This window comes from Pseudorca crassidens, chromosome 14, assembly GCF_039906515.1.
Source record: "Pseudorca crassidens isolate mPseCra1 chromosome 14, mPseCra1.hap1, whole genome shotgun sequence".
Taxonomy (NCBI): Eukaryota; Metazoa; Chordata; class Mammalia; order Artiodactyla; family Delphinidae; genus Pseudorca; species Pseudorca crassidens.
In genome coordinates this window covers 91,261,591-91,274,554 of record NC_090309.1, presented here as the reverse complement: position 1 = coordinate 91,274,554, position 12,964 = coordinate 91,261,591, and the positions used below count along the sequence as shown (strand labels likewise).

Here is a 12,964-nt window from a genome sequence, read left to right as displayed (position 1 = left end):
CCTAAAACCCACTCTTGGACCATGACTTAAAAGCCCTTGCGTTATCCTGCAGTTGCACAGGCCCCAGGACCCTGGTGCTAGCCCTGGTCAGTTTCTGAGTCCTCCGAGGATCTGCTGATTCTCAAGGGCCCCCAACAGCCATGGCTCCCCTGGGAGAGGTTTCCTACAGGAATCCCCTCCACTGCTGTGGAATCTTTCTCTCCTTTCTCCTTCTTCTCCTCCCTCCCTTCCTCCCTCCCTCCTTCCCTTCCTGTTCTTTGAGTAGCATATTAGTGTCGATTATATCACACCATCCTTTTTAATGTGAAATGTCATTTTTTCCAAAAAAGTCTCAAAAATAGTACTCACTTCAACTCCTTAGCACACAAATATTAACAAATTTCCAAAACAATATTAATTTAGCCGTAAAATTTATTATCTGAAGACTGGGAAAAAGTGATACCTGCTCTACAATGTAGTTCTTGTGAGTTTTAGTTGTAATTCATATTAATATCAGGTTTAAAAATAGAAATATGGTAATGATCATGTGATTCTCTTTTTCTTAAATAATTAGTTGTTTTACTCTTTAGTGAATTTCTAGTTTAGACAACATAGAGAAATTATGGCGTATGCAAACACACTTCTTTTGTAGCAAATATGGTTTTAAAAACACACACAAGGAGCTTCCCTGGTGGCACAGTGGTTAAGAATCCACCTGCCAATGCAGGAGACACGGGTTGGAGCCCTGGTCCGGGAAGATTCCACATGCCACAGAGCAAATAAGCCCGTGCACCACAACTACTGAGCCTGCGCTCTAGAGCCCACGAACCACAACTACTGAGCCCAGGTCCTGTAACTACTGAAGCCCGCACACCCAGAACCCATGCTCCACAACAAGAGAGGCCACCACAATGAGAAGCCCGCGCACCACAATGAAGAGTAGCCCTGTTCGCCGCAGCTAGAGAAAGCCCGCACACAGCAATGAAGACCTGACGCAGCCAAAGATAAATAAATAAAATAAATTAAAAAAAAACCCTCAGTTAAAAAAAAATAAATTAAAAAAACAAAAACACACACTAGTTTTCTGCTCATAGGAAGATGGAGAAAGCAGTATGGAAGTACCTCGAAAAATAAATAAAATTATTATTATACCCAGCAATCCCACTTCTGGGCGTATAACCAAAGGAAAACAGGATATCGAAAAGATTTATGAACTCCCATGTTTACTGCAACATTATTCACAATAGCCAAGACATGGAAACAACCCAAGTATCCAGCAACGGATGAACGATAAAGAAGATGTGGGGTGTGTGTGCCTGTGTGTATGTATATGTATTGTGATATCTATCAGATATATATGTGTATATGTGATATATATGTGCCTATGTGTATATGTATGTATATTATATGTACATATAATGAATATTATTCAGCCATCAGAAAGAGGAAATCTTGATATTTTGCAACCACATGGATGGACTTTGAGGGCATTCCGTTAAGTCAGAGTAAGACACATGCTGTATGATCTCACTTAAATATGGAATCTAAGAAAGGCCAACGCAGAGAAACAGAGTAGATGGGTGGGTACCAGGGGCTGGGGAGCTGGGGGCTGCAAAGACGTTGATCAGAGGGTACAAACTGTTCAGTTATAAGATGTATACATTCTGGGGGTCTAATGTATGGCATGGTGATTATAGTTATCAAGACTGTATTTCCCACTTCTGAAAAGAAATGGTAATTATGTGACCTGGTGAAGGTCAGCTAACCGAGGGTGGTAATCACACGGCGGTATAAGTGTATCAAGTCAACACTTTGTACACCTTAAATTTACACACTGTTATCCATCCATTATTTCCCGATAAAGCTCGAAAAAACCAGGTTGCCGTCAGAAAGAGCAGCGTCTCTCGTGTCTGTTCCACCGCCACTTGTCCGCCATGCGTCAGGCGTTCCACTCGCAGAGACGGGGTCACGCCGGTCCCGACACCTCGGCTTTCGCGCTTTCCCGCCTCAGAGGACAGCCAACGGGCTTCCGCAGATGAAAGGCCGCGCGCGTCTGCGCCCCTGAGAGTTTGCGCGACCGGGAGACGCGGGATTTGGAAAGGGAGGAAAACCCACGCCCTTTGTAAAGGTTGGTAGCTTGGGGGGTGGGGGTGTTTTCCTGAGATTTATGCCAAACTTTCGTTTACGCTTGAACGAGGATGACTTGGGTCTACGCAGCCCGATACTGTCCTGAGAGAGCAAGGGAATCGCCGACCGGCTGCTGCCCCACTGCCGGGAGGTGCGCGCAGCCCCGCGCCCCAGGGCGTCCCCGGGTCCGCAGGGAGGACACGGGCGCCGCCGAGCCGCCAGCCCGGGGCGCGGGTGGGGCTCGCGGGCGCGAGAGGCGTCCTTTCCTTTTCTGGACAGTCCCCAGGGTCCAGCACCAGCTCCACGTGAAGGGGAGACCCCGGCGGAGGGGTCCCCAGGGACCCGGCAGGCAGCTGCCCTGCGACCATCCGAGGGCGGGGAAGGCCCGGAGGCACCCGACTGCGGACGGGGGGACGCCCCAGGTCAGATCCACCGGGGAGCAGGGGCGGGGAGGGGCCGCCGAGCGGGAGGAGCGCTCGACCCCGGCCCGGTGGAGCGGCAGCCCCCAGAGGCTGTCACCTCTCCTGCTCTCCCCCGGAGCGCCGCAACCCGGGACACGTCCCCGCCCCCCGGCAGCCGCGCTCCCCTCTTCTCCCGGCGGGTCGCGTGGGCGGTGCTCAGGGCGGTGGGCGGTGGTCACGGGCGGTGGGCGGCGCTCACGGGCGGTGGGCGGTGGTCACGGGCGGTGGGCGGTGCTCAGGGCGGTGGGCGGCGCTCACGGGCGGTGGGCGGTGGTCACGGGCGGTGGGCGGTGCTCAGGGCGGAGGGCGGTGCTCAGGGCGGTGGGCGGTGCTCAGGGCGGTGGGCGGCACTCACGGGCGGTGGGCGGCGCTCAGCTCCTCCCGCCGCTGCCCGCGGAGCCAGAGCCGAGCCCGAGCGGCGCCGGAGCGCAGAGGGGCGCGGACGTGGCGCCCGCGGGGCCCTAGGAGGCTCGCGCGGGGCCTCGGCGCTGAGCTCGCGCGGCCCGGAGCGCTGGTCCCGCCGAGTGGGCGGCGATGAGCGCCGAGGGACCCTTCCCCCCGGCTGCCCCCCGCGGGCGCTCCGGCCGCCTGCTAGTGCCCGCGAGGGTGAGTGCCGGCCCTCCCGGCCGTCTTTTCTGCGCGCGCCCCTCCTCTCCCTGCGCCCCCTTCTCCTCTGCACCCCTTTCTCCCTCCAGGCCCTCCCCTTCCCAGCGCCCCTGTCTCTCCTCCGCGCGCCCTCCTCATCCTCCGCCCCCTCCTCACCCGGCGCCCCCTTCCCTCTTGCGTCTCCATCCCCATCTCCCGGGGCGGCTCGTGCGGGCGGGCGGGCGCAGACCCCCTGACCCTCCGTCCTCCCGGCCCAGCATCCCAGACGGAAACTTGTAGGGTCTGCCTTTCCCTGTCGTGAAGGTGCAGCGGCTCCGTGGCCCGTGGGAACCAGGTTCTCCAGTGTTGGGGGTTCGGGGTTCGCCCCTCATGTCTCCCTGCGAGCGGCTCCTGGCCTCAGGGGCCGCGGCGGACGGCCTCCTGAGCTCAGCTCCGTCTTGGGGGGCCTCTGCCCGGTGCTGGGGTCCCCCCCGGCCGAGCGCCCCGCTACTTAGGGGACAGCTCAGCTCTGGACGCCCACTTCGTGATACCGATTCGTGCGTGCGTGTCTGTGTGACATCGCTTCTTATCCCTGCCCCAGACGACTCCCCTCCACCCTCTTACTTTTAAATAACTTAACTGTTGGGGGAAAACAGAAATGTGGCTCAGTCAAAAACGAAAAGTTCTTGGAAGCCTTCGCGTCGCCACCCCCAGCATAACCGAGTGTTCTGGAAACAGTTTAGGAACCGCAGCCGAGGCTCCCCGACTGATTGACTAATCTGGCTGGAACCGCCTCCCTTCGGGTTTGTCCTCACAGACTCCCTAAGCCCGGGAGCGACAGTGAAAACCGGAGTGTGTCTAGCAATCCTTTTCAGGATAACCGAGAAATGTTTCGGAGACTGTGGGTTGAAGGCTTTTATAAATTCTTGTGTGTCAGGATGCTTCTAAACCAGGGCAGTAGTACTAATGACTGTATGATTTTCTTAAAAAAAAAAAAAAGCTTATGTAGAGACAGTTGCATCTTCCTTCAAGTTGTACAATTTTGGGGTGTTTCCACAAAATCTTGAAATTAAATTTCATGTAAAGTTCTGTGCTGATTGTGCAAAGTACTTTGCCACAGAGTAGTTTTCCAGCTACTGCAGGTGGAAATTAAACCGGGAAGATGTGCTTGGAGTAATTGGAAGTAAACTGCTTAAGAAAGAGAGGCTGGGAGTTCTGTCACTGCCTGGAGTGTTGCAGCCATGCCCTCTCTGGTTAGGAGCTGCCCGTCTGCTTGAGGTGTTCTTGCAGCCGTCCTGTTTATAACCACTGTAATTATAGTGGAAGAACCAAGTGGATTGATCATACTGCATAACTGACCCAGTGGACGAGTTATTGGCAATAATTTAAGTTTTTAAAAAATATATCAACTGCAGGTTCTCAAATAAGTACTCTCCAGGGTGCTAAATGTTGACTACATTAAGACATTAAATTGAGGGCTCAGAGAGGGGCTCCATGCCCCTTTTGCTGAGGCTGTAATTAGTGCTTATTTGTAATAAGAACCTTGATTATAAGATGCATCCTATGTGCCTCATACTGGGTTTGAAACGACTTTCTTGTGTGTCATCATTTTTCTAATTAGAAGCACTAAGTTCTTAACTGAAGTGATTGAATAACTATGTAAACTCAATGTTATGGATAGTTACTGATAAGAAAAGCAGCAAATCTGCATGGTTGTCTAGATTCCAAGGATTCAAGTGAAAAATTTATGGCCATCAGAGGTCCACAGTGCAAAGATGTTTAGGGCCATTTTCCAGCCAAGGTTCCAGCCATGATTGTGTTCCAGCCAGGAAGTTCTGTCAGCACCAAAGGACAAGTGTCGGAATAGTAACATGGATCCCGTAGTAGCAGGAATGGTCCCTCCGGTGTCCTAAGTAATCAGGTGTGCTCAGATGCTGCGTGCTACAGCCTACAGCAGGGCTCAGATTCTTGCCCCCTGTTAACTGTTCTGTCTACACATGTGTCTTTTAAAACAGGAAGGTTCATAGCTCACAGTCATGGCTGGAACCATGTTCTTTATGACTGCTGGTTTGAATCATGAGAATTTGGCCACATTTGAATGTCTCTTGCTCAGGATTGGAACTCCTTTTCTCTTTCGTTTTAGGTGGCTGTTCCCTGTTACTTGTATTCCCTAAGTTGAGCCAGTTCATATACCTGTGTCCCTGAGTCTCCTGTGTCCCTGTGGTTAAACCCCTGGTGGAGAACCGCCAGTGCAGTGTGTAAAGGTGTCCTGCTTTCCTGTTCAACCACTGCTGTTGGTTTGTGCTGAATGCAATTTTCTGTTTTTAATTAACATCACTGCTTCAGTCCAGGGGCTGGAAGCCTGGGAGAGCCAGTCATATGTGAGTTCTCACGGTGAGCTTGGCGACTGGAAGGTGAGAGCATGTCAGGTCATTTAAAGTGTGCATCTGTTAGTGTCACCACTTCGTCATCTAGTTAGAGATGTGAGTTATCGCAGGAGCTAAAGGAAACAGGTAACCTCTGGGGAAGGATGTCCGTTTGTTCTGTGCTTTTGTCACGTGTCTCTCATCCTTGCTGACTCATCTTTGACTTCAAGTGTAGAATTTCTGATGATGTCTATGATGTCATAAGCAAGATTCTCATATTTTAAGATGGGGAATTGCCTGATTTTACCAGGAGATAGGTTTCCTATCTTGGATCGGTTTCCAAGATCCAAGTTTAATTTAGTTCCATGTCCCTAGATGTCCCAGGAGACACACTTAAGAAGGGTGACAAGAGGGCAGCCCTGATGTGAGTTCCATCAAGGGAGTGAGTGGCAGACGGAGACATTGAGCTGCTTTATCATTGGGTGGAGGGAGGGGAGCTCGTGTCAGTGAGTTTACAGCCGGGTTCCCTCTTTGTCAAACGGGTACCCCAGCTGCAGAATTATGAGAGCAGCTCGCCTGCCACCACAGGAAGCAGGTGGCGTCAGGCACGTGAGGTCTATCTCTGTACCCCAGGCCCCCGCGCTGCCCTTCTCCGAGCAGACACTCGCTCTGAGGCACGTGGACACGGGTGATGGGTGGCCGCTGCATGCGGGACGGGGACGGGGAACCCTGTGTCCCCTGCCTCCCCCTCACCCGAAGAGCCTGTGGTCTGGGTTCTGAGTCACTTCAGACCTGATTCCAACATCCTCAGAAACCCGCTAATTAGAATCGACCTGTATTTTTTGCAGTGTACCAAGGCAGGTTAAAGAAATGCTTTTAGGGGAAAAGTGCATGCGAATTTCATGGAAAAAAGTATTTGTGTTTAGACTGGCGTGTGCTTTTCCTTAGTATCAGCTGGTTGCTGCATGTTGTCATTCAGATTGTACTTTGGAGAGCTTTGGGCTTGTTTTCCACGAACACTGGATGTCAGTTTCCCCCAGGCCACTGAGGTCCCCGCTCATTCTGTGCTGAGCAGCAGAGTCTCCGGCCCTGGACGCCCACCCTCCGGGCCTCCCCGCAGCCCTCACCTCCTTCCTCTCTTGTGTTTCATCTTCAAGGATGTTAAAAAAGTGTGGCGAATATTATGCTGTGGTGATTTCTCAATTAAAATTGTTGGTGAGACAGTTTCTGGTTTCTACGGAGGCTGTAGTTTTACATCCATAAATATTGTTAACTAGCTATGTTTTAATTAAGAAAAGAAGTAGGACTTTTGAAAAGTGAATGTGCCTCTTAGCTTGCTTAGCGGACCGCTCAGCAGGCCCTGTTGGAAACAGTTAGAAAAGGCCAGTTACGTGTGGGCACCGCGCTGACCTGCCGTGGAGCCCTGGCGCCGGCGATGACCTGCTTCTCCTGCGAGAGTTTCCAGAGCGGCTGTGTCTCTGCGCTTTACACTCAGCACTGTCTGCAGGTTACTTATAGTCACACTTATTATTCTGAGTGAATAAACCCGACTCTGAACTGTTCACATTTGGCATCAATTCTAGTTTTTTTTTTTTTTTTTTTTGCGGTACGCGGGCCTCTCACTGCTGTGGCCTCTCTCGCTGCGGAGCACAGGCTCCGGACGCGCAGGCTCAGCGGCCATGGCTCACGGGCCCAGCCGCTCCGCGGCATGTGGGATCCTCCCGGACCGGGGCACGAACCTGTGTCCCCTGCGTCGGCAGGCGGACTCTCAACCACTGCGCCACCAGGGAAGCCCCAATTCTAGTTTTGATAGGCACCAAAATTCATTTGAAATCTGGATGAATCTCATTGTCTTATGGCGCTGAATTGTACTATTATAAATACGATCATATAAATGGTAAGGTTCAATATTGTCAATCTCATGGTGCTATTAGCATTCATAGTACTTTATTTCTCGTGCTGATTTTAGTTGAAGGCTGACTCCCCTCCCCTTTGCAGTGAGTGGTAATTGCATTTACGCGTTGACTAAAAGAGAGGTAACTGTAATTATTTATATTTTAATCGAAGTAGTTTGAATGACAAATCATTGTAAGAATCCAGTTCCATTTCTAGAATGACTGAATGCTCTCAGCAGGTGTATGTTTTATTGTCTGTTTTATGAATTAGCATCAGTAGGAATATAACCACATGAATGCACCCAGATTCTACATTAGGACATTTTTGTTCATTGAGCTAGTGTTTAGGAGAATAATCTGTATTTATAAAGTGTGACATAGCTGCCAGTTATTCCTATCAGGAATTACAACACTTTCTATTGACAATAAATGTTGCATTTGACAATGTTCGCACACGTTTTGCATGACACAACTTTCAGAAACTAAGTGTGGTGGCCGTCGGGTCTTTAAAGGGAGACCAGCTTCCCTTGCTAAGTCAGAGTACAAGAGGTGGAAGGGGAGCTGATCCCACCTCCCTGACTCTTTCCCTCCGAGTGTGTTGCCCCTGGAGCTGTCCCTTTGTGGTCCCTGCCCCCAGCTGACCATCTTCACCTCTGTCCCTGCGACACTCAGGCCACCATGTCCCCAGGCCCCAGGCCTGCTGCCCCCTTCTGGCTTCACCTCTAAGTGGTTTGAGCTGCTGACGGCTCACCTGGCGCACCTCCCTCCCCGACCCTCTGCTTTTCCTCCTTCCGTCTCCGGCTCTTTGGGGACCTAGTCCTCTGCTCTGCCTTTCAGAGTGGGGTGTACAGACCTTCTTCTGTAGGTTCTTTTCTTGCTTTATGTTTCCAGGTGGCCTCACCCCCCTCTGGTTAACCCACTGATGCCCAACGCGGTGCCTCGGTGAGCCCTGCTTGGCTGTTCAGTTAACACTTCCAAGATCCTCCGCCTAATCTTAACCCTGAAACCCCGTTCTCTCTCTGTGTTTATGTGTCAGACGACGGCAGCACTGCCCACCCAGCTCAGGTCTTTGTCCGATGTGCTCGTGTCCTTGAGGCCACCTCAGGGCCTCTCCCTGGACATTGACCCCATCCCTGGCCTCTGTCCCAGCCTCCATCAGCCCTGCTTATTCCCAGTCACAGTCGCGCCCCTTCTCTCCTGCTTTCAGAACCTACCTTTGTCTGGGTATCTGGTGCCCGTATGTTTTATGGGCCTCATCCCACCCTCAGGTGTAAATATGGACCAGTCTAAGTCAACGATTGCCTTTGGAAAGGGCATGATTGCCCCTTTGCCAGTGAGGCTGCTTCTGAGTGAGGAGGGAAGTTCCCCTTTCTTTCAGAAAGAGACACAAGACTGCGTGAATAAATTACATGCCTGGTACGTAACAGCTGATACGCACTGTTGAATCATAAGTGTTTATCTGAATTAATGGTATGTCATGCTGTAAGAGGGAGGAAGTTCTGTTTCTGGCTCTTGTACTGAGAATTTATATTTATGATTAGCTATTTTGTAAATTTATTTATTTATTTATTTATTTTTGGCTGCGTTGGGTCTTTGTTGCTGCGCACGGGCTTTCTCTAGTTGCGGCGAACGGGGGCTGCTTTTCATTGTGGTGCGTGGGCTTCTCATTGCGGTGGCTTCTCTTGTTGCAGAGCGCGGGCTTCTCATTGCGGTGACTTCTCTTGTTGCAGAGCACGGGCTCTAGGCGTGCGGGCTTCAGTAGTTGTGGCTCGCGGGCTCTAGAGCGCAGGCTCAGTAGTTGTGGTGCACGGGCTTAGTTGCTCCGCAGCATGTGGGGTCTTCCTGGACCAGGACTCGAACCCGTGTCCCCTGCATTGGCAGGTGGATTCTTAACCACTGCACCATCAGGGAAGCCCTGATTAGCTATTTCGGGTTTGAATAAAATTGTGCCTTTATATTTTTATAATAGCTGCTTTTTTTTTTTTTTTTTTTTTTTTGGTATGCGGGCCTCTCACTGTTGTGGCCTCTCCCATTGCGGAGCACAGGCTCCGGACACGCAGGCTCAGCGGCCATGGCTCACGGGCCCAGCCGCTCTGCGGCATGTGGGATCTTCCCGGACCAGGGCATGAACCCGTGTCCCCTGCATCGGCAGGCGGACTCTCAACCACTGCGACACCAGGGGAGCCCTATAATAGCTGCATTTTGATATCAATTTTACAAATCAGCATAACTGTTAATGGTAAAATATACTGTATTCTCTTCTCGTCTCTATCCTGCTGAATATTATCCTTAATGATTTCTCTTCAGATAATTATACTTTACCAAATGGCTTCAGTAGTTGACTCTTCACATTACAATTACCTTAAGCTTTTGTTATGTGCCGAGGAGTATAAAATTACTCATCATCTGTAAACCTGGGGACATTCGGACCCCATGAGGCGGCAGCGGTGCTTTGGGGAAGGTGTGTGGTCTCGGCGCAGGCAGTGCCAGTCCTGTCATCTTGGTGATACATCCAGGCTGTCATGGCTTGTGTGACAAGGTAGACAAGTAGCAGCTTCTGCATTTGTGGCATTAGAAACGCCAGAGGCTTCACTGCCTTCCTGCCGGGGAGGGCAGCCAGGAGAAGTGGTACCAGGCTGGCCTTTTCCACAGGCTTGAGGCTTTTCCTGAAGGGGTCAGGACTTTATGAAGGTAAAATTAAATGTCATTTGGAACAGTGCTTTGTGGTTACAGATGTGTACATACCTGCACCTGCGTGCACACCATTTATGCGTGTACATCATGAACAGAGCAAAGTCTGAGCACCTGTTAGGAGCTGTGTAGGGAGCTGAGAGGACAAAGCAGGGCAGAGGGGTCCAGACACAAGGTGCGTGCCAGTGAGCACCCCTCAGCTCCCCCCCGCCCCCATGACCACTAGAGGAGGTACATTCTGGAAGCGCAGGCTTTGGGGCGGGGCAGGGGAGCACGAGTGGTGGGCGACAGGTGCTTCCTCCCTGCCCCGAGTGGTGACTGCTGCTTGTTGCTGGGGGTACGACTGTGGCTGTGTGCACAGGAAAAGCGTGACACACGGAAAACGTGATCGCAGATATTCATGGCCGTTGTGAGGGAGAGAGACACGACCTTCAGAGAATATCGTGTGTGTTAATCATAAGTGCTCAGCTTGGCGTCTCGAGAGGCTGCCCTGGATCATCAGTTGCCCGGTTGTACCCTGGCTCTGTGACCCCAGAGTCTGGAGCCTGGATGCTCTCAGGTGACTGTGCGACGGTGGGCAGGTACCAACTTCTCTGTGACTCACCCGTAAGGTCAGGAGAAAACTAGGGAGGATACTCATATCTCTAGAATAATGACTATCAATTAATTATTTTTTGGGGGGGGTTAATAACAAAAGATCCAGGTGGGATATAACTGATTACAAACAGGAGCCAGTGTGTGCGTGTGTGTGTGTGCGCGAGTGTGTGCACGTGCGTGAGTGTGCATGTGTGCGTGTGTGTGTGTGCGTGTGTGTGTGTGTTACAGCACACTTGGAAAAATCATTTGCTCTTATTAGTCATCTATTTTATACATATCAGTGTATATAAGCCAATCTCAATCTCCCAGTTCATCCGACCACCACCACCCACCCCCGCTTTCCCCCCTTGGTGTTCGTATGTTTGTCCTCTACATTTGTGTCTCTATTTCTGCCTTGCAAACCGGTTCATCTGTACCATGTTTCTAGATTCCACAAATATGCGTTAATATACGATATTTGTTTTTCTCTTTCTGACTTACTTCACTCAGTATGACAGTCTCTAGGTCCATCCACATCTCTACAAATAACTCAATTTCGTTTCTTTTTATGGCTGAGTAATATTCCATTGCATATATGTACCACATCTTCTTTATCCATTTGTCTGTCAGTGGACACTTAGGTTGCTTCCATGACCTGGCTATTACAAATAGTGCTGCAATGAACATTGGAGTGCATGTGTCTTTTTGAATTATGGTTTTCTCTGGGTATATGCCCAATAATGGGATTGCTGGGTCATATGGTAATTCTATTTTTAGTTATTTAAGGAACCTCCATACTGTTCTCCATAGTGGCTGTACCAATTCACATTCCCACCAACACTGCAAGAGGGTTCCCTTTTCTCCACATCCTCTCCAGCATTTACTGTTTGTAGATTTTTTGATGATGGTCATTCTGAACAGTGTGAGGTGATACCTCATTGTAGTTTTGATTTGTATTTTTTTAATAATTAATGATGTTGAGCAGCTTTTCATGTGCCTCTTGGCCATCTGTATGTCTCCTTTGGAGAGATGTCTATTTAGGTCTTCTGCCCATTTTTTGATTGGGTTGTTTGTTTATTTTAATATTGAGCTGCATGAGCTGTTTATATATTTTAGAGATTAATCCTTTGTCCATTGATTCACTTGCAAATATTTTCTCCCATTCTGAGGGTTGTCTTTTCATCTTGTTTATAGTTTCCTTTGCTGTGCAAAAGCTTTTAAGTTTCATTAGGTCCCATTTGTTTATTTTTGTTTCTATTTCATTTCTCTAGGAGGTGGGTCAAAAAAGATCTTGCTGTGATTTATGTCAAAGAGTGTTCTTCCTATGTTTTCCTCTAAGAGTTTTATAGTGTCCAGCCTTACATTTAGGTCTTTAATCCATTTTGAGTTTATTTTTGTGTATGGTGCTAGGGAGTGTTCTAATTTCATTCTTTTACATGTAGCTGTCCAGTTTTCCCAGCACCACTTATTGAAGAGACTGTCTTTTTTCCATTGTATATCCTTGCCTCCCTTGTCATAGATTAGTTGACCATAGGTGTGTGGGTTTATCTCTGGGCTTTCTATCCTGTTCCACTGATCTGTATTTCTTTTTTGGGCCAGTACCATACTGTGTTGATTACTGTAGCTTTGTAGTATAGTCCGAAGTCAGGGAGTCTGATTCCTCCAGCTCCGTTTTTTTCCCTCAAGATAACTTTGGCTATCCGGGGTCTTTTGTGTCTCCATACAAATTTTAAGGTTTTTGTTCTAGTTTTGTAAAAAATGCCATTGGTAATTTGATAGGGATTGCATTGAATCTGTAGATTGCTTTGGGTAGTATAGTCATTTTCACAGTATTGATTCTTCCAGTCCAAGAACATGGTATGTCTCTCCATCTGTTTGTGTCATCCTTGATTTCTTTCATCAGTGTCTTAAAGTTTTCTGAGTAGAGGCCTTTTATCTCCTTAAGTAGGTTTATTCTTAGGTATTTTATTCTTTTTGTTGCAATGGTGAATGGGATCATTTCCTTAATTTCTCTTTCTGATTTTTCATTGTTACTGCATAGGAATGCAAGAGATTTCTGTGCATTAATTTTGTATCCTGCCACTTTACGAAATTCATTGATTAGCTCTAGTAGTTTTCTGGTGGCATCTTTAGGATTCTCTATGTATAGTATCATGTCATCTGCAAACAGTGAGTTTTACTTCTTCTTTTCCAGTTTGTATTCCTTTTATTTCTTTTTCTTCTTCCAAAGAAGAAGCACTACATGACAGCACTATTTACATAGTTTCTTCCAAAACTATGTTGC

At 49.1% G+C, this 12,964-nt stretch overlaps 1 protein-coding gene across 4 annotated transcripts in view; it reads left to right on the top strand.

Moving 5' to 3' along the window:
- Window positions 1-3,010: 3,010 nt before the first annotated feature.
- SNTG2 (syntrophin gamma 2) overlaps window positions 3,011-12,964 on the top strand; it is a 196,142-nt gene continuing 186,188 nt past the window's right edge. For all 4 annotated transcript variants that reach the window (XM_067703830.1, XM_067703829.1, XM_067703828.1 and 1 more), the window contains exon 1: window positions 3,011-3,173. In XM_067703830.1, the coding sequence (XP_067559931.1) occupies window positions 3,102-3,173 (72 nt within the window). In that variant the 5' untranslated portion in view covers window positions 3,011-3,101. The remainder of the gene's footprint in view (window positions 3,174-12,964) is intronic.